Source organism: Hemibagrus wyckioides, linkage group LG28, assembly GCF_019097595.1.
Source record: "Hemibagrus wyckioides isolate EC202008001 linkage group LG28, SWU_Hwy_1.0, whole genome shotgun sequence".
Classification (NCBI taxonomy): domain Eukaryota; kingdom Metazoa; phylum Chordata; class Actinopteri; order Siluriformes; family Bagridae; genus Hemibagrus; species Hemibagrus wyckioides.
The window spans coordinates 511,760-531,759 of record NC_080737.1 but is presented as its reverse complement, the minus strand read 5'-3'; the positions used below and the strand labels follow the sequence as shown (position 1 = coordinate 531,759).

Below are 20,000 nucleotides of genomic sequence, written 5' to 3'. Positions count from 1 at the left end.
CTATATTACACTACACTATATTACACTACACTATACTACACTATACACTACACTATACTACACTATATTACACTACATTATACTACACTATACACTATACTACACTACATTATACTACACTACACTATACTACACTATACACTACACTATACTATACTACACTCTACACTATAATACACTACATTATACTACATTATACTATACTACACTATATTACACTACATTATACTACACTATACTACACTATACACTGCACTATACTACACTATACTATACACTACACTACACTATACACTACACTATACTACACTATACACTACACTATACTACACTATACTATACTACACTATACACTACACTATACTACACTACACTATACTACAATATACTACACTATACTACACTATACACTATACTATACACTACACTATACTATACTACACTATACACTACACTATACACTACACTATACTACACTATACTACACTACACTATACTACATTATACTACACTATACTACACTATACACTACACTACACTATACTACATTATACTATACTACACTATACTACATTATACTACACTACACTATACTACACTATACACTACACTATACACTACACTATACACTACACTATACACTACACTATACACTACACTATACTACATTATATTACACTACACTATACTACACTATACACTATACTACACTACACTATACACTATACTATACTACACTATACACTACACTATACTACACTATACACTACACTATACTACACTATGCTACATTATATTACACTACACTATACTACACTATACACTACACTATACACTACACTATACTACACTATACACTATACTATACTACACTATACACTACACTATACTACACTACACTATACACTACACTATACTACACTATGCTACATTATATTACACTACACTATACACTACACTATACTACACTATACACTACACTAAACTACACTATACACTACACTATACTACACTATACACTACACTATACTATACTACACTATACACTACACTATACTACACTATACACTATACTATACTACACTATACACTACACTAAACTACACTACACTATATTACACTATTACACTACACTATACTACACTATACTACACTATATTACACTACACTATACACTATACTATACTACACTATACACTACACTAAACTACACTACACTATATTACACTATTACACTACACTGTACACTACACTATACTACACTATACACTACACTATATTACACTACACTATACACTACACTATACACTACACTATATTACACTACACTATACACTACACTATATTACACTACACTATACACTACACTATATTACACTACACTATACACTACACTATACACTACACTATATTACACTACACTATACACTACACTATATTACACTACACTATACACTACACTATATTACACTACACTATACACTACACTATATTACCCTACACTATACACTACACTATACTACACTATATTACACTACACTATACTACACTATATTACACTACACTATACTACACTATATTACACTACACTATACACTACACTATACTACACTATATTACACTACACTATACTACACTATATTACACTATACACTACACTATATTACACTACACTATACACTACACTATATTACACTACACTATACTACACTATATTACACTACACTATACTACACTATATTACACTACACTATACTACACTATATTACACTATATTACACTACACTATACTACACTATATTACCCTACACTATACACTACACTATACTACACTATATTACACTATATTACACTACACTATACTACACTATATTACACTACACTATACACTACACTATACACTATACTACACTATATTACACTACACTATACACTACACTATACACTACACTATATTACACTACATTATACTACACTACACTATACACTATACTACACTATACACTACACTACATTATACTACACTATACACTACACTATACTACACTATATTACACTACACTATACTACACTATATTACACTACACTATACACTACACTATACACTACACTATATTACACTACATTATACTACACTACACTATACACTATACTACACTATACACTACACTACATTATACTACACTATACACTACACTACATTATACTACACTACATTATACTACACTACACTATACACTACACTATACTACACTATATTACACTATTACACTACACTATACACTACACTATACTACACTATACACTACACTATACACTACACTATACTACACTATATTACACTACACTATACACTACACTATATTACACTACACTATATTACACTACACTATACACTACACTATATTACACTACACTATACACTACACTATATTACACTACACTATACTACACTATATTACACTACACTATATTACACTACACTATACACTACACTATACTACACTATATTACACTACACTATATTACACTACACTATACACTACACTATATTACACTACACTATATTACACTACACTATACACTACACTATATTACACTACACTATATTACACTACACTATACACTACACTATATTACACTACACTATACACTACACTATATTACACTACACTATACACTACACTATATTACACTACACTATACTACACTATATTACACTACACTATATTACACTACACTATATTACACTACACTATACACTACACTATATTACACTACACTATACACTACACTATATTACACTACACTATACTACACTATATTACACTACACTATATTACACTACACTATACACTACACTATACTACACTATATTACACTACACTATACACTACACTATATTACACTACACTATACACTACACTATATTACACTACACTATATTACACTACACTATACACTACACTATATTACACTACACTATACTACACTATATTACACTACACTATATTACACTACACTATACACTACACTATATTACACTACACTATATTACACTACACTATACACTACACTATACTACACTATATTACACTACACTATATTACACTACACTATACACTACACTATATTACACTACACTATATTACACTACACTGTACTACACTATATTACACTACACTATATTACACTACACTATACACTACACTATATTACACTACACTATACACTACACTATATTACACTACACTATATTACACTACACTATACACTACACTATACACTACACTATATTACACTACACTATATTACACTACACTATATTACACTACACTATATTACACTACACTATATTACACTACACTATACACTACACTATATTACACTACACTATACTACACTATATTACACTACACTATATTACACTACACTATACACTACACTATATTACACTACACTATATTACACTACACTATACACTACACTATACTACACTATATTACACTACACTATATTACACTACACTATACACTACACTATATTACACTACACTATACACTACACTATATTACACTACACTATATTACACTACACTATACACTACACTATACACTACACTATATTACACTACACTATATTACACTACACTATATTACACTACACTATATTACACTACACTATATTACACTACACTATACACTACACTATATTACACTACACTATACTACACTATATTACACTACACTATATTACACTACACTATACACTACACTATATTACACTACACTATATTACACTACACTATACACTACACTATACTACACTATATTACACTACACTATATTACACTACACTATACACTACACTATATTACACTACACTATACACTACACTATATTACACTACACTATATTACACTACACTATACACTACACTATACACTACACTATATTACACTACACTATACACTACACTATATTACACTACACTATATTACACTACACTATATTACACTACACTGTACTACACTATATTACACTACACTATATTACACTACACTATACACTACACTATATTACACTACACTATATTACACTACACTATATTACACTACACTATACACTACACTATACACTACACTATATTACACTACACTATACACTACACTATATTACACTACACTATATTACACTACACTATACACTACACTATATTACACTACACTATACACTACACTATATTACACTACACTATATTACACTACACTGTACTACACTATATTACACTACACTATATTACACTACACTATACACTACACTATATTACACTACACTATACACTACACTATATTACACTACACTATATTACACTACACTATACACTACACTATACACTACACTATATTACACTACACTATACACTACACTATATTACACTACACTATACACTACACTATATTACACTACACTATACACTACACTATATTACACTACACTATACACTACACTATATTACACTACATTATACTACACTACACTATACACTACACTATACTACACTATACTACACTACACAATGCACTACACTATACTATATACTACACAATACACTATACAATACACTATACTACACTACACTATACTATATACTACACTATACTACACTACACACTATACTACACTACAATACATACTATACACTATACTACATTATGCACTATACTATACATTACAGTATATACTATACTACACTATACACTGCACTTTAAACTACACTATATTCTTTTATTTTTATTTTGCAGGTCTCTGGAGGCACATATGAGGAGTCAGGCTTTCCGCTCGTTCTTTCGTCTTCCACGCAATGAAAATTTGTGTGAAGTGCACGAGTGTTTTCTCTGGCTGCCATTCAGTCACACACACACACTTGGGAAGATCTGTGTGTCTGAGAGATACGCATGCTTTTCTAGCCAGGATGGAAACCAGTGTACTGTCATCATACCCCTGTGTGAGGTGTGTGTGTGTGTCTCCAACACTAAGTAATTTTCATGAGGTAAATTTCAGTGCTCTGTGAAAAATAAGTGTGTGTGTGTGTGTGTGCGCGCGTGTTAGGTGGTGAGTGTGGAGGTCCTGAACCGCAGCAGTCGTGCACTGAGTGTGTGTGTACGCGGTAAACGAGCTTTCCGTTTCTCAGAGGTTCGTGATTTGGACCATTTGGCCTCCACCATTCGCAAGTGTGTGACATCATCAAGTCCTCAGCATTCCCACAGTGCTCAGGTGACTTCCAGCATTCTCACCCCATTTCCTGTCTGTGTTATGTATTACTTATTTCTCCTTGCATTTAAATGTGTGTGTGTGCATGTGTGTGTTTGTGTGTGTGTAGCTCTCTCTGTGTGATGATGAGGAGGAGATGATGGTGGGCCAGGTTCTGGTTCCGGTTCCAGCCGTCAGCACTGAGGCTCTAATGAATGTTTTTCATCCACATGATGCTGAAAATCTCGACCCAAAAATGGTGAGTGATGTTTAGCTCAGTAACTCTAGTTCAGAGTGATGTTAGCATTAGCGTAACTTGAGTCAGCAATTGTTCAAAGGTAATTTAGTGTGTTAGTGTATTTACCTCAGTGTTAGCTTCATATTAGCTGAACATATTCTCTCAATGCTTTTTGTGCTGTTGGGTTAAACATTAAGATCAGAGTGGATTTAGTGCTAATACAGTGTTAGTTAGTTCTTGCTACGTTTAGTACAACATAAGCTCACTGTTAGGTCAGTGTTTGATCAGCATTAGCTTATCATTAGCTAAGGTGTGAATTAACTGCAGATGCAGTTAGATGTTGTCATGGTTACGGTTTGTTTGATAGCTGAAGGAGCGAATGAAGGAGCAGTCGTGGCAGATCCATTTTGCAGAGTATGGCAGAGGAAGTGCCATGTTCCGCACCAGGAAAACGAGGGAGCTCGTCGCCCGCGGACTTCCAGAAACACTGCGTGGAGAGCTGTGGATGCTCTTCTCAGGTGTGTGTGTGTGTGTTATCAGTTTCTTCAGTCTTTAATTAAATCTCCACTGAGTGTAATAACATTCAGCTCTGTGCTCATTTTTGTGTGGATTAGCACGTTATTAGCTTCTGGTTAGTTTGACTTTAAAGTTTACTATTAGCTTGATAGCAGTTCTCTGTTCGTTCACACACTGGTGTGTGTGTGTGTGTTTCTGTGTATGAGTAGGTGCAGTTAACGAAATGGCTGCACACCCCGGGTATTATGCGTCTCTGGTCGATGAAAGTGTTAGCAGTTCGATAGCGTGTGATGAGATTGAGCGTGACCTACACCGGTCACTCCCTGAACACCCAGCTTTCCAGAGTGACCGTGGCATATCAGCACTACGCAGAGTGCTAACAGCATATGCTAACCACAACCCTGCTATTGGCTACTGTCAGGTGCGCACACACACACACAGAGTTTAACATGGTCTAACACTGCACTGAAAGTTACCTAATGAATATTAATTAGAGGCAGATTATAAATCTCCATTAAGTGTTGTGATTGGCTGCAGTGTGAAAACTACTTATGAATTATATATACATGTGTTCTATATCTAAATCTCTCTTGTTTTGTCTCTTATTATTCTTAATCTCTCTCTCTCTGTCTGGCTCTCTCTCTCTCTCTCTGTCTGTCTCTCTCTATCTCTCTGTCTGTCTCTTTCTGTCTCTCTGTTTGTCTGTCTCTCTCTCTCTCTCTCTCTCTCTCTCTTTCTAGGCGATGAATATCTTGGCCTCTGTGTTGTTGCTGTATGCGAGTGAGGAGGAGGCGTTCTGGCTGCTTGTGTCTGTGTGTGAGAGGATGCTGCCAGATTACTTCAACCGTAGAATTATCGGTGTGTGTGTGTGTGTGTGTGTGTGCTTATATCATTACCTGCCACTAGACTCTACTTCATATAGCCTTTGCTGTAGAATGTTTTCTAGAAACAAGCAGAAAAGATGAATATTTGTGAAAGTGTTCTGCAAGATGAAGTTTAAATACGTTCTAACCTAGTTAAACCTATCAGCCTGTGTGTGTGTGTGTGTGTGTGTGTAGGTGCCCTGGTGGACCAGGCAGTGTTTGAGGAAATGATGCGTGATCACCTGTCCCAGCTGACAGATCACATGACTGAACTGTCCTTCCTCTCGTCACTGTCGCTCTCATGGTTTCTGACGCTCTTCATCAGTGTGTTAGCGATCGAGAGCTCGGTCAGTGTGCTCGACTGTTTCTTCTACGATGGAATCAGATTCATCCTCCAGCTCGCCCTCACTGTCATACACCACAACATGTCCCGCCTCCTCCGCTGCCATGACGACGCTGAGGCTGTCACTGCCCTCAACAGGTGACCTAACTCTCAGATATAATTCATGTAGAATATACACTACTCTCAGTGCATTATGGGTAATGCACAGACACTCACACTTACAGTGATGATGTGTGTCAGGTTTTTTGACGGTGTGGTGAATAAGGACAGTCCACTTCCAGCCACTGTACAGCAGGCCACTGCAGTGACCAATCACAGGGCAGATCAGGATACTGTTGACATCAGCGACCTCATCAGAGAGGCCTATGAGGTGCGTGCACACACACACACTCACACACACACAAACACACTCATACGCTCACACACAAACACACACACAACCACTCTCTCACACACACACATACACTCAGACACACTCACACGCTCACACACAAACACAACAGACACACTCACTGATGCATACTGTTCTGTCATTTCTTTACCTGCTAAATGCTTATAATGTGTGTGTGTGTGTGTGTTAGAGATTTAGTGATATTACGTGGGAGGATGTGGAGAACATGCGCAAACGCAACAAACTGTATGTCATTCACACACTTGAAGAGACGACGAAACAAAATGTTGTAAGTAAAAACAAAACAAAGATCCAAAATCTGATTTTCACCAAACTCTAAACTCCATATTCAACACACTGTCTTATAACATATCTATAACATATACATTACCATAAGTACAAACATTTAATTACACACTACAGTACAGTTACACACTACAGTATGGTATAGTTACACACTACACTACAGTACAGTACAGTTACACACTACAGTACAGTTACACACTACAGTACAGTACAGTTACACACTACAGTACAGTACAGTTACACACTACAGTACAGTTACACACTACAGTACAGTACAGTTACACACTACAGTACAGTACAGTTACACACTACAGTACAGTACAGTTACACACTACAGTACAGTTACACACTACAGTACAGTACAGTTACACACTACACTACAGTACAGTTACACACTACAGTACAGTTACACACTACAGTACAGTACAGTTACACACTACAGTACAGTTACACACTACACTACAGTACAGTTACACACTACACTACAGTACAGTTACACCCTACACTACAGTACAGTTACACACTACAGTACAGTTACACACTATAGTACAGTACAGTTACACACTACAGTACAGTTACACACTACAGTACAGTACAGTTACACACTACAGTACAGTACAGTTACACACTACAGTACAGTTACACACTACAGTACAGTACAGTTACACACTACAGTACAGTACAGTTACACACTACAGTACAGTTACACACTACACTACAGTACAGTTACACACTACAGTACAGTTACACACTACAGTACAGTACAGTTACACACTATAGTACAGTAGTTACACACTACAGTACAGTACAGTTACACACTACAGTACAGTTACACACTACAGTACAGTTACACACTACAGTACAGTACAGTTACACACTACAGTACAGTTACACACTACACTACAGTACAGTTACACACTACACTACAGTACAGTTACACACTACAGTACAGTTACACACTACAGTATGGTATAGTTACACACTACACTACAGTACAGTTACACACTACACTACAGTACAGTTACACACTACACTACAGTACAGTTACACACTACAGTAGTTACACACTACAGTACAGTACAGTTACACACTACAGTACAGTTACACACTACAGTACAGTACAGTTACACACTACAGTACAGTACAGTTACACACTACAGTACAGTTACACACTACACTACAGTACAGTTACACACTACACTACAGTACAGTTACACACTACAGTAGTTACACACTACAGTACAGTTACACTCTACAGTACAGTTACACACTACAGTACAGTACAGTTACACACTACAGTACAGTTACACACTACAGTACAGTACAGTTACACACTACAGTACAGTACAGTTACACACTACAGTACAGTTACACACTACAGTACAGTACAGTTACACACTACACTACAGTACAGTTACACACTACAGTACAGTTACACACTACAGTACAGTACAGTTACACACTACAGTACAGTACAGTTACACACTACAGTACAGTACAGTTACACACTACACTACAGTACAGTTACACACTACAGTACAGTTACACACTACACTACAGTACAGTTACACACTACAGTACAGTACTTACACACTACAGTACAGTTACACACTACAGTACAGTACAGTCACACACTACAGTACAGTTACACACTACAGTACAGTACAGTTACACACTACAGTACAGTTACACACTACAGTACAGTACAGTTACACACTACACTACAGTACAGTTACACACTACAGTACAGTACAGTTACACACTACAGTACAGTACAGTTACACACTACAGTACAGTTACACACTACAGTACAGTACAGTTACACACTACACTACAGTACAGTTACACACTACAGTACAGTTACACACTACAGTACAGTTACACACTACAGTACAGTTACACACTACAGTAGTTACACACTACAGTACAGTTACACACTACAGTACAGTTACACACTACAGTACAGTATAGTTACACACTACAGTACAGTACAGTTACACACTACAGTACAGTACAGTTACACACTACAGTACAGTTACACACTACAGTACAGTACAGTTACACACTACAGTACAGTACAGTTACACACTACAGTACAGTTACACACTACACTACAGTACAGTTACACACTACAGTACAGTATAGTTACACACTACAGTACAGTTACACACTACAGTACAGTTACACAGTACAGTACAGTTACACACTACAGTACAGTTACACACTACAGTACAGTACAGTTACACACTACAGTACAGTTACACACTACAGTACAGTACAGTTACACACTACACTACAGTACAGTTACACACTACAGTACAGTTACACACTACAGTACAGTACAGTTACACACTACAGTACAGTTACACACTACACTACAGTACAGTTACACACTACAGTACAGTTACACACTACAGTATGGTATAGTTACACACTACACTACAGTACAGTTACACACTACAGTACAGTACAGTTACACACTACAGTACAGTTACACACTACAGTACAGTACAGTTACACACTACAGTACAGTACAGTTACACACTACAGTACAGTTACACACTACACTACAGTACAGTTACACACTACACTACAGTACAGTTACACACTACAGTAGTTACACACTACAGTACAGTTACACTCTACAGTACAGTTACACACTACACTACAGTACAGTTACACACTACAGTAGTTACACACTACAGTACAGTTACACTCTACAGTACAGTTACACACTACAGTACAGTTACACACTACAGTACAGTACAGTTACACACTACAGTACAGTTACACACTACAGTACAGTATAGTTACACACTACACTACAGTACAGTTACACACTACAGTACAGTACAGTTACACACTACAGTACAGTTACACACTACAGTACAGTACAGTTACACACTACACTACAGTACAGTTACACACTACAGTACAGTACAGTTACACACTACACTACAGTACAGTTACACACTACACTACAGTACAGTTACACACTACAGTACAGTACAGTTACACACTACAGTACAGTTACACACTACAGTACAGTACAGTTACACACTACACTACAGTACAGTTACACACTACAGTACAGTTACACACTACAGTACAGTACAGTTACACACTACAGTAGTTACACACTACAGTACAGTTACACACTACAGTACAGTATAGTTACACACTACACTACAGTACAGTACAGTTACACACTACAGTACAGTTACACACTACACTACAGTACAGTTACACACTACAGTACAGTTACACACTACAGTACAGTACAGTTACACACTACAGTACAGTATAGTTACACACTACAGTACAGTTACACACTACAGTACAGTACAGTTACACACTACAGTACAGTTACACACTACACTACAGTACAGTTACACAGTACAGTACAGTTACACACTACAGTACAGTTACACACTACAGTACAGTACAGTTACACACTACAGTACAGTTACACACTACAGTACAGTACAGTTACACACTACAGTACAGTTACACACTACACTACAGTACAGTTACACACTACAGTAGTTACACACTACAGTACAGTTACACTCTACAGTACAGTTACACACTACAGTAGTTACACACTACAGTACAGTACAGTTACACACTACAGTATAGTTACACACTACAGTACAGTTACACACTACAGTACAGTATAGTTACACACTACACTACAGTACAGTTACACACTACAGTACAGTTACACACTACACTACAGTACAGTTACACACTACAGTAGTTACACACTACAGTACAGTACAGTTACACACTACAGTATAGTTACACACTACAGTACAGTTACACACTACAGTACAGTATAGTTACACACTACACTACAGTACAGTTACACACTACAGTACAGTTACACACTACAGTACAGTTACACACTACACTACAGTACAGTTACACACTACACTACAGTACAGTTACACACTACAGTAGTTACACACTACAGTACAGTTACACTCTACAGTACAGTTACACACTACAGTAGTTACACACTACAGTACAGTACAGTTACACACTACAGTACAGTTACACACTACAGTACAGTATAGTTACACACTACAGTACAGTTACACACTACAGTACAGTACAGTTACACACTACAGTACAGTTACACACTACACTACAGTACAGTTACACAGTACAGTACAGTTACACACTACAGTACAGTTACACACTACAGTACAGTACAGTTACACACTACAGTACAGTACAGTTACACACTACAGTACAGTTACACACTACAGTACAGTTACACACTACAGTACAGTACAGTTACACACTACAGTACAGTACAGTTACACACTACAGTAGTTACACACTACAGTACAGTTACACACTACAGTACAGTACAGTTTCACACTACAGTATAGTACAGTTACACACTACAGTACAGTTACACACTACAGTACAGTACTTACACACTACAGTACAGTTACACACTACAGTACAGTACAGTTACACACTACAGTACAGTTACACACTACAGTACAGTTACACACTACACTACAGTACAGTTACACACTACAGTACAGTTACACACTACAGTACAGTATAGTTACACACTACAGTACAGTTACACACTACAGTACAGTACAGTTACACACTACACTACAGTACAGTTACACACTACAGTACAGTTACACACTACAGTACAGTATAGTTACACACTACAGTACAGTACAGTTACACACTACAGTACAGTACAGTTACACACTACAGTACAGTTACACACTACAGTACAGTACAGTTACACACTACAGTACAGTTACACACTACAGTACAGTACAGTTACACACTACACTACAGTACAGTTACACACTACAGTACAGTACAGTTTCACACTACAGTATAGTACAGTTACACACTACAGTACAGTACAGTTACACACTACAGTACAGTACAGTTACACACTACAGTACAGTTACACACTACAGTACAGTACAGTTACACACTACAGTACAGTTACACAGTACAGTTACACAGTACAGTACAGTTACACACTACAGTACAGTTACACACTACAGTACAGTTACACACTACAGTACAGTACAGTTACACACTACAGTACAGTACAGTTACACACTACAGTACAGTTACACACTACAGTACAGTACAGTTACACACTACAGTACAGTTACACACTACAGTACAGTTACACACTACAGTACAGTACAGTTACACACTACACTACAGTACAGTTACACACTACACTACAGTACAGTTACACACTACACTACAGTTACACACTACACTACAGTACAGTTACACACTACAGTACAGTTACACACTACACTACAGTACAGTTACACACTACAGTAGTTACACACTACAGTACAGTTACACACTACAGTACAGTATAGTTACACACTACAGTACAGTTACACACTACACTACAGTACAGTTACACACTACACTACAGTACAGTTACACACTACAGTACAGTACAGTTACACACTACACTACAGTACAGTTACACACTACAGTACAGTTACACACTACAGTACAGTTACACACTACAGTACAGTACAGTTACACACTACAGTACAGTTACACACTACACTACAGTACAGTTACACACTACAGTACAGTTACACACTACAGTACAGTACAGTTACACACTACAGTACAGTTACACACTACAGTACAGTACAGTTACACACTACAGTACGGTACAGTTACACACTACAGTACAGTACAGTTACACACTACAGTACAGTACAGTTACACACTACAGTACAGTTACACACTACACTACAGTACAGTTACACACTACAGTACGGTACAGTTACACACTACAGTACAGTACAGTTACACACTACAGTACGGTACAGTTACACACTACAGTACAGTACAGTTACACACTACAGTACAGTACAGTTACACACTACAGTACAGTTACACACTACAGTACAGTTACACACTACAGTACGGTACAGTTACACGCTACACTACAGTTACACACTACAGTACAGTACAGTTACACACTACAGTACAGTACAGTTACACACTACACTACAGTATAGTTACACACTACAGTACAGTTACACACTACAGTACAGTTACACACTACACTACAGTACAGTTACACACTACACTACAGTACAGTTACACACTACACTACAGTATAGTTACACACTACAGTACAGTACAGTTACACACTACAGTACAGTTACACACTACAGTACAGTTACACACTACACTACAGTACAGTTACACACTACAGTACAGTTACACACTACAGTACAGTATAGTTACACACTACAGTACAGTTACACACTACAGTACAGTACAGTTACACACTACAGTACAGTTACACACTACAGTACAGTTACACACTACAGTACAGTATAGTTACACACTACAGTACAGTACAGTTACACACTACAGTACAGTTACACACTACAGTACAGTACAGTTACACACTACAGTACAGTTACACACTACAGTACAGTACAGTTTCACACTACAGTATAGTACAGTTACACACTACAGTACAGTACAGTTACACACTACAGTACAGTACAGTTACACACTACAGTACAGTTACACACTACAGTACAGTACAGTTACACACTACAGTACAGTACAGTTACACACTACAGTAGTTACACACTACAGTACAGTTACACACTACAGTACAGTACAGTTTCACACTACACTACAGTACAGTTACACACTACAGTACAGTTACACACTACAGTACAGTACAGTTACACACTACAGTACTTACACACTACAGTACAGTTACACACTACAGTACAGTACAGTTACACACTACAGTAGTTACACACTACAGTACAGTTACACACTACACTACAGTACAGTTACACACTACACTACAGTACAGTTACACACTACACTACAGTACAGTTACACACTACACTACAGTACAGTTACACACTACACTACAGTTACACACTACACTACAGTACAGTTACACACTACAGTACAGTTACACACTACACTACAGTACAGTTACACACTACAGTAGTTACACACTACAGTACAGTATAGTTACACACTACAGTACAGTTACACACTACACTACAGTACAGTTACACACTACACTACAGTACAGTTACACACTACAGTACGGTACAGTTACACACTACACTACAGTACAGTTACACACTACAGTACAGTTACACACTACAGTACAGTTACACACTACACTACAGTACAGTTACACACTACAGTACAGTTACACACTACAGTACAGTACAGTTACACACTACACTACAGTACAGTTACACACTACAGTACAGTTACACACTACACTACAGTACAGTTACACACTACACTACAGTACAGTTACACACTACACTACAGTACAGTTACACACTACACTACAGTACAGTTACACACTACAGTACGGTACAGTTACACACTACACTACAGTACAGTTACACACTACAGTACAGTTACACACTACAGTACGGTACAGTTACACGCTACACTACAGTTACACACTACAGTACAGTACAGTTACACACTACAGTACAGTACAGTTACACACTACACTACAGTATAGTTACACACTACAGTACAGTTACACACTACAGTACAGTTACACACTACACTACAGTACAGTTACACACTACAGTACAGTTACACACTACACTACAGTACAGTTACACACTACACTACAGTACAGTTACACACTACACTACAGTACAGTTACACACTACACTACAGTACAGTTACACACTACACTACAGTACAGTTACACACTACAGTACGGTACAGTTACACACTACACTACAGTACAGTTACACACTACAGTACAGTACAGTTACACACTACAGTAGTTACACACTACAGTACAGTTACACACTACAGTACGGTACAGTTACACGCTACACTACAGTTACACACTACAGTACAGTACAGTTACACACTACAGTACAGTACAGTTACACACTACACTACAGTATAGTTACACACTACAGTACAGTTACACACTACAGTACAGTTACACACTACACTACAGTACAGTTACACACTACAGTACGGTACAGTTACACACTACACTACAGTACAGTTACACACTACAGTACAGTACAGTTACACACTACAGTAGTTACACACTACAGTACAGTACAGTTACACACTACAGTACAGTTACACACTACAGTACAGTTACACACTACAGTACAGTTACACACTACAGTACGGTACAGTTACACACTACAGTACAGTTACACACTACAGTACAGTTACACACTACAGTACGGTACAGTTACACACTACACTACAGTTACACACTACACTACAGTTACACACTACAGTACAGTTACACACTACAGTACAGTACAGTTACACACTACACTACAGTTACACACTACAGTACAGTTACACACTACAGTAGTTACACACTACAGTACAGTACAGTTACACACTACAGTACAGTTACACACTACAGTACAGTTACACACTACAGTACGGTACAGTTACACACTACAGTACAGTTACACACTACAGTACAGTTACACACTACAGTACGGTACAGTTACACACTACAGTACGGTACAGTTACACACTACACTACAGTTACACACTACAGTACAGTTACACACTACAGTACAGTTACACACTACAGTACAGTACAGTTACACACTACAGTAGTTACACACTACAGTACAGTTACACACTACAGTAGTTACACACTACAGTACAGTTACACACTACACTACAGTACAGTTACACACTACACTACAGTACAGTTACACACTACAGTACGGTACAGTTACACACTACAGTACAGTACAGTTACACACTCTGATTCTTCTTTGGTCTTTTCCCTTCAGGGGTCTCCACAGTGAATCATCTCTCTCCACCTATCCCTATCTTCTGAATCCTCAACACTTACACCCACTAGCTTCATATCCTCATTTATTACATCCATATTCTTCCTCTTTGTCCTTCCTCTTTTCCTCCTGCCTGGCAGCTCCATGTCCAACATTCTCCTACCAATATACTCACTCTCCCTCCTCTGGACATGTCCAAACCATCTTAATCTGTCCTCCCTAACTTTGTCCCCCAAACATCCAACATGAGCCGTCCCTCTGATGTTCTACAATAATTTGTTCTTTTCTTGTGTAGTTGCGAGTTGTTGCCCAGGATGTAAAGTTTGACATCTCTCATCTGGAGGAGCTGTACTTACTGTTTAAGGTAACACACAGACACACACACACACACATACACATACACAGACTCAGACACAGACACATACACACATTTCTTGAGATTCTGTTAGCAGCTCTGACTTGTGTGTGTGTGTGTGTGTGTCTGTGTGTGTGTGTGTGTTGGGGGTTGGTGTCAGAGGCAGCACTTCCTCAGCTGTTACTGGTCAGTGTGCAGTCCCGCACTGCAGAATCATGACCCGAGTCTGCCGTATCTGGATCAGTACCAACTGGATCTGGACCAGTTTAGCTCACTCTTCACCTTACTGTTACCATGGAAACATGCCCACAAACACACTCTGGTGCACTCAGCGTTCCAGCTTGCGGACGATAATGGAGACGGACTGGTCAACTTTAAAGAGTTCATAAGTTTGTTGGGTAACAGCTTGACCTCTGATCTTTGACCTTACTGTCACACATCTCTCCTTTTCTGTAACTTTGTGTGTGTGTGTGTGTGTGTGTGTATATGTGTGTTTTACAGACATCCTCTACAATGGTTCATTTACAGAAAAGCTGAAGTTTCTCTTTAAGCTTCATCTTGATCAAGGTACTCTACACCCTACACCCTACTCACTACACCCTACTCACTACACCCTACACCCTACTCACTACACCCTACTCACTACACCCTACTCACTACACCCTACACCCTACTCACTACACCCTACTCACTACACCCTACACCCTACTCACTACACCCTACTCACTACACCCTACACCCTACTCACTACACCCTACTCACTACACCCTACACCCTACTCACTACACCCTACACCCTACTCACTACACCCTACACCCTACTCACTACACCCTACTCACTACACCCTACACCCTACTCACTACACCCTACACCCTACTCACTACACCCTACTCACTACACCCTACACCCTACTCACTACACCCTACTCACTACACCCTACACCCTACTCACTACACCCTACTCACTACACCCTACACCCTACTCACTACACCCTACACCCTACTCACTACACCCTACACCCTACTCACTACACCCTACTCACTACACCCTACACCCTACTCACTACACCCTACTCACTACACCCTACACCCTACTCACTACACCCTACTCACTACACCCTACACCCTACTCACTACACCCTACACCCTACTCACTACACCCTACACCCTACTCACTACACCCTACTCACTACACCCTACACCCTACTCACTACACCCTACTCACTACACCCTACACCCTACTCACTACACCCTACTCACTACACCCTACACCCTACTCACTACACCCTACTCACTACACCCTACACCCTACTCACTACACCCTACTCACTACACCCTACACCCTACTCACTACACCCTACTCACTACACCCTACACCCTACTCACTACACCCTACTCTCTACACCCTACACCCTACTCACTACACCCTACTCACTACACCCTACTCACTACACCCTACTCACTACACCCTACACCCTACTCACTACACCCTACTCACTACACCCTACACCCTACTCACTACACCCTATACCCTACTCACTACACCCTACTCACTACACCCTACACCCTACTCACTACACCCTACTCACTACACCCTACTCACTACACCCTACTCACTACACCCTACACCCTATACCCTACACCCTACACCCTGCTCACTACACCCTTCACCCTACTCACTACACCCTACTCACTACACCCTGCTCACTACACCCTACACCCTACTCACTACACCCTACACCCTGCTCACTACACTCACTATACACAATACACACATGTCTGTAATGAAACAGTAAGTGTGTGTGTATGTGTGTATGTTTCAGCAGATGCTCCTGTCTGTAAGGCTTTAAGGTCTCATGCCTCTCCTGTCCCTGCTGAAGGTCTCTCTCTCTCTACTCGTCTTTCTGGTCAGCTGTCACTCGTTTTCTTAACCCCCTCTTTCCAATTCCTTTAATACCCGTACTCTGTGTGTGTGTTTGTGTGTGTCTGTGTGTGTGTTTGTTGTGTGTGTGTGTGTGTGTGTTTGTGTGTGTTTGTGTGTGTATGTCTGTGTGTGTGTGTGTTTGTGTGTGTGTGTTTGTGTGTGTATGTCTGTGTGTGTGTGTTTGTGTGTGTGTGTGTGTGTGTTTGTGTGTGTGTGTGTGTGTGTTTTTGTGTGTATGTCTGTCTGTGTGTGTGTGTTTGTGTGTGTGTTTGTGTGTGTTTGTGTGTGTGTGTGTGTCTGTGTGTTTTTGTGTGTATGTCTGTCTGTGTGTGTTTGTGTGTGTGTCTGTGTTTTTGTGTGTGTCTGTCTGTGTGTGTGTTTGTGTGTCTCTGTGTTTGTGTGTGTATGTCTGTCTGTGTGTGTGTGTTTGTGTGCGTGTGTGTGTCTGTGTTTGTGTGTGTATGTCTGTCTGTGTGTGTGTGTTTGTGTGTGTGTGTGTTTGTGTGTGTGTGTTTGTGTGTGTGTGTCTGTGTGTTTTTGTGTGTATGTCTGTCTGTGTGTTTGTGTGTGTGTGTCTGTGTTTGTGTGTGTGTTTGTGTGTGTGTTTGTGTGTGTCTGTGTGTTTTTGTGTGTGTTTGTGTGTGTCTGTGTTTGTGTGTGTATGTCTGTCTGTGTGTGTGTGTGTGTGTCTGTGTTTGTGTGTGTGTTTGTGTGTCTGTGTTTGTGTGTGTGTGTTTGTGTGTGTGTGTCTGTGTGTTTTTGTGTGTATGTCTGTCTGTGTGTTTGTGTGTGTGTGTCTGTGTTTGTGTGTGTGTTTGTGTGTGTGTTTGTGTGTGTGTGTTTGTGTGTGTGTGTGTGTTTGTGTGTGTGTTTGTGTGTGTCTGTGTTTGTGTGTGTGTGTTTGTGTGTGTGTGTGTGTTTGTGTGTGTGTTTGTGTGTGTCTGTGTTTGTGTGTGTATGTCTGTCTGTGTGTGTG

General features: G+C 38.7%; 1 protein-coding gene across 10 annotated transcripts in view; it reads left to right on the top strand.

The window, feature by feature from the left end:
* The window catches only part of tbc1d8b (TBC1 domain family member 8B), a 30,267-nt gene that overhangs the window by 4,095 nt on the left and 6,172 nt on the right, over positions 1-20,000 (top strand). For 2 of the 10 annotated variants that reach the window (XM_058383609.1, XM_058383600.1), the window contains 13 exons: positions 4,805-5,012; positions 5,112-5,276; positions 5,383-5,511; positions 5,858-6,008; positions 6,216-6,427; positions 6,747-6,864; positions 7,065-7,350; positions 7,453-7,582; positions 7,794-7,892; positions 17,042-17,110; positions 17,262-17,499; positions 17,603-17,668; positions 18,924-19,007. In XM_058383609.1, the coding sequence (XP_058239592.1) occupies positions 4,805-5,012; positions 5,112-5,276; positions 5,383-5,511; positions 5,858-6,008; positions 6,216-6,427; positions 6,747-6,864; positions 7,065-7,350; positions 7,453-7,582; positions 7,794-7,892; positions 17,042-17,110; positions 17,262-17,499; positions 17,603-17,668; positions 18,924-19,007 (1,955 nt within the window). The remainder of the gene's footprint in view (positions 1-4,804; positions 5,013-5,111; positions 5,277-5,382; positions 5,512-5,857; positions 6,009-6,215; positions 6,428-6,746; positions 6,865-7,064; positions 7,351-7,452; positions 7,583-7,793; positions 7,893-17,041; positions 17,111-17,261; positions 17,500-17,602; positions 17,669-18,923; positions 19,008-20,000) is intronic. The other 8 variants (XM_058383606.1, XM_058383603.1, XM_058383602.1 and 5 more) reach the window with 8 other exon arrangements.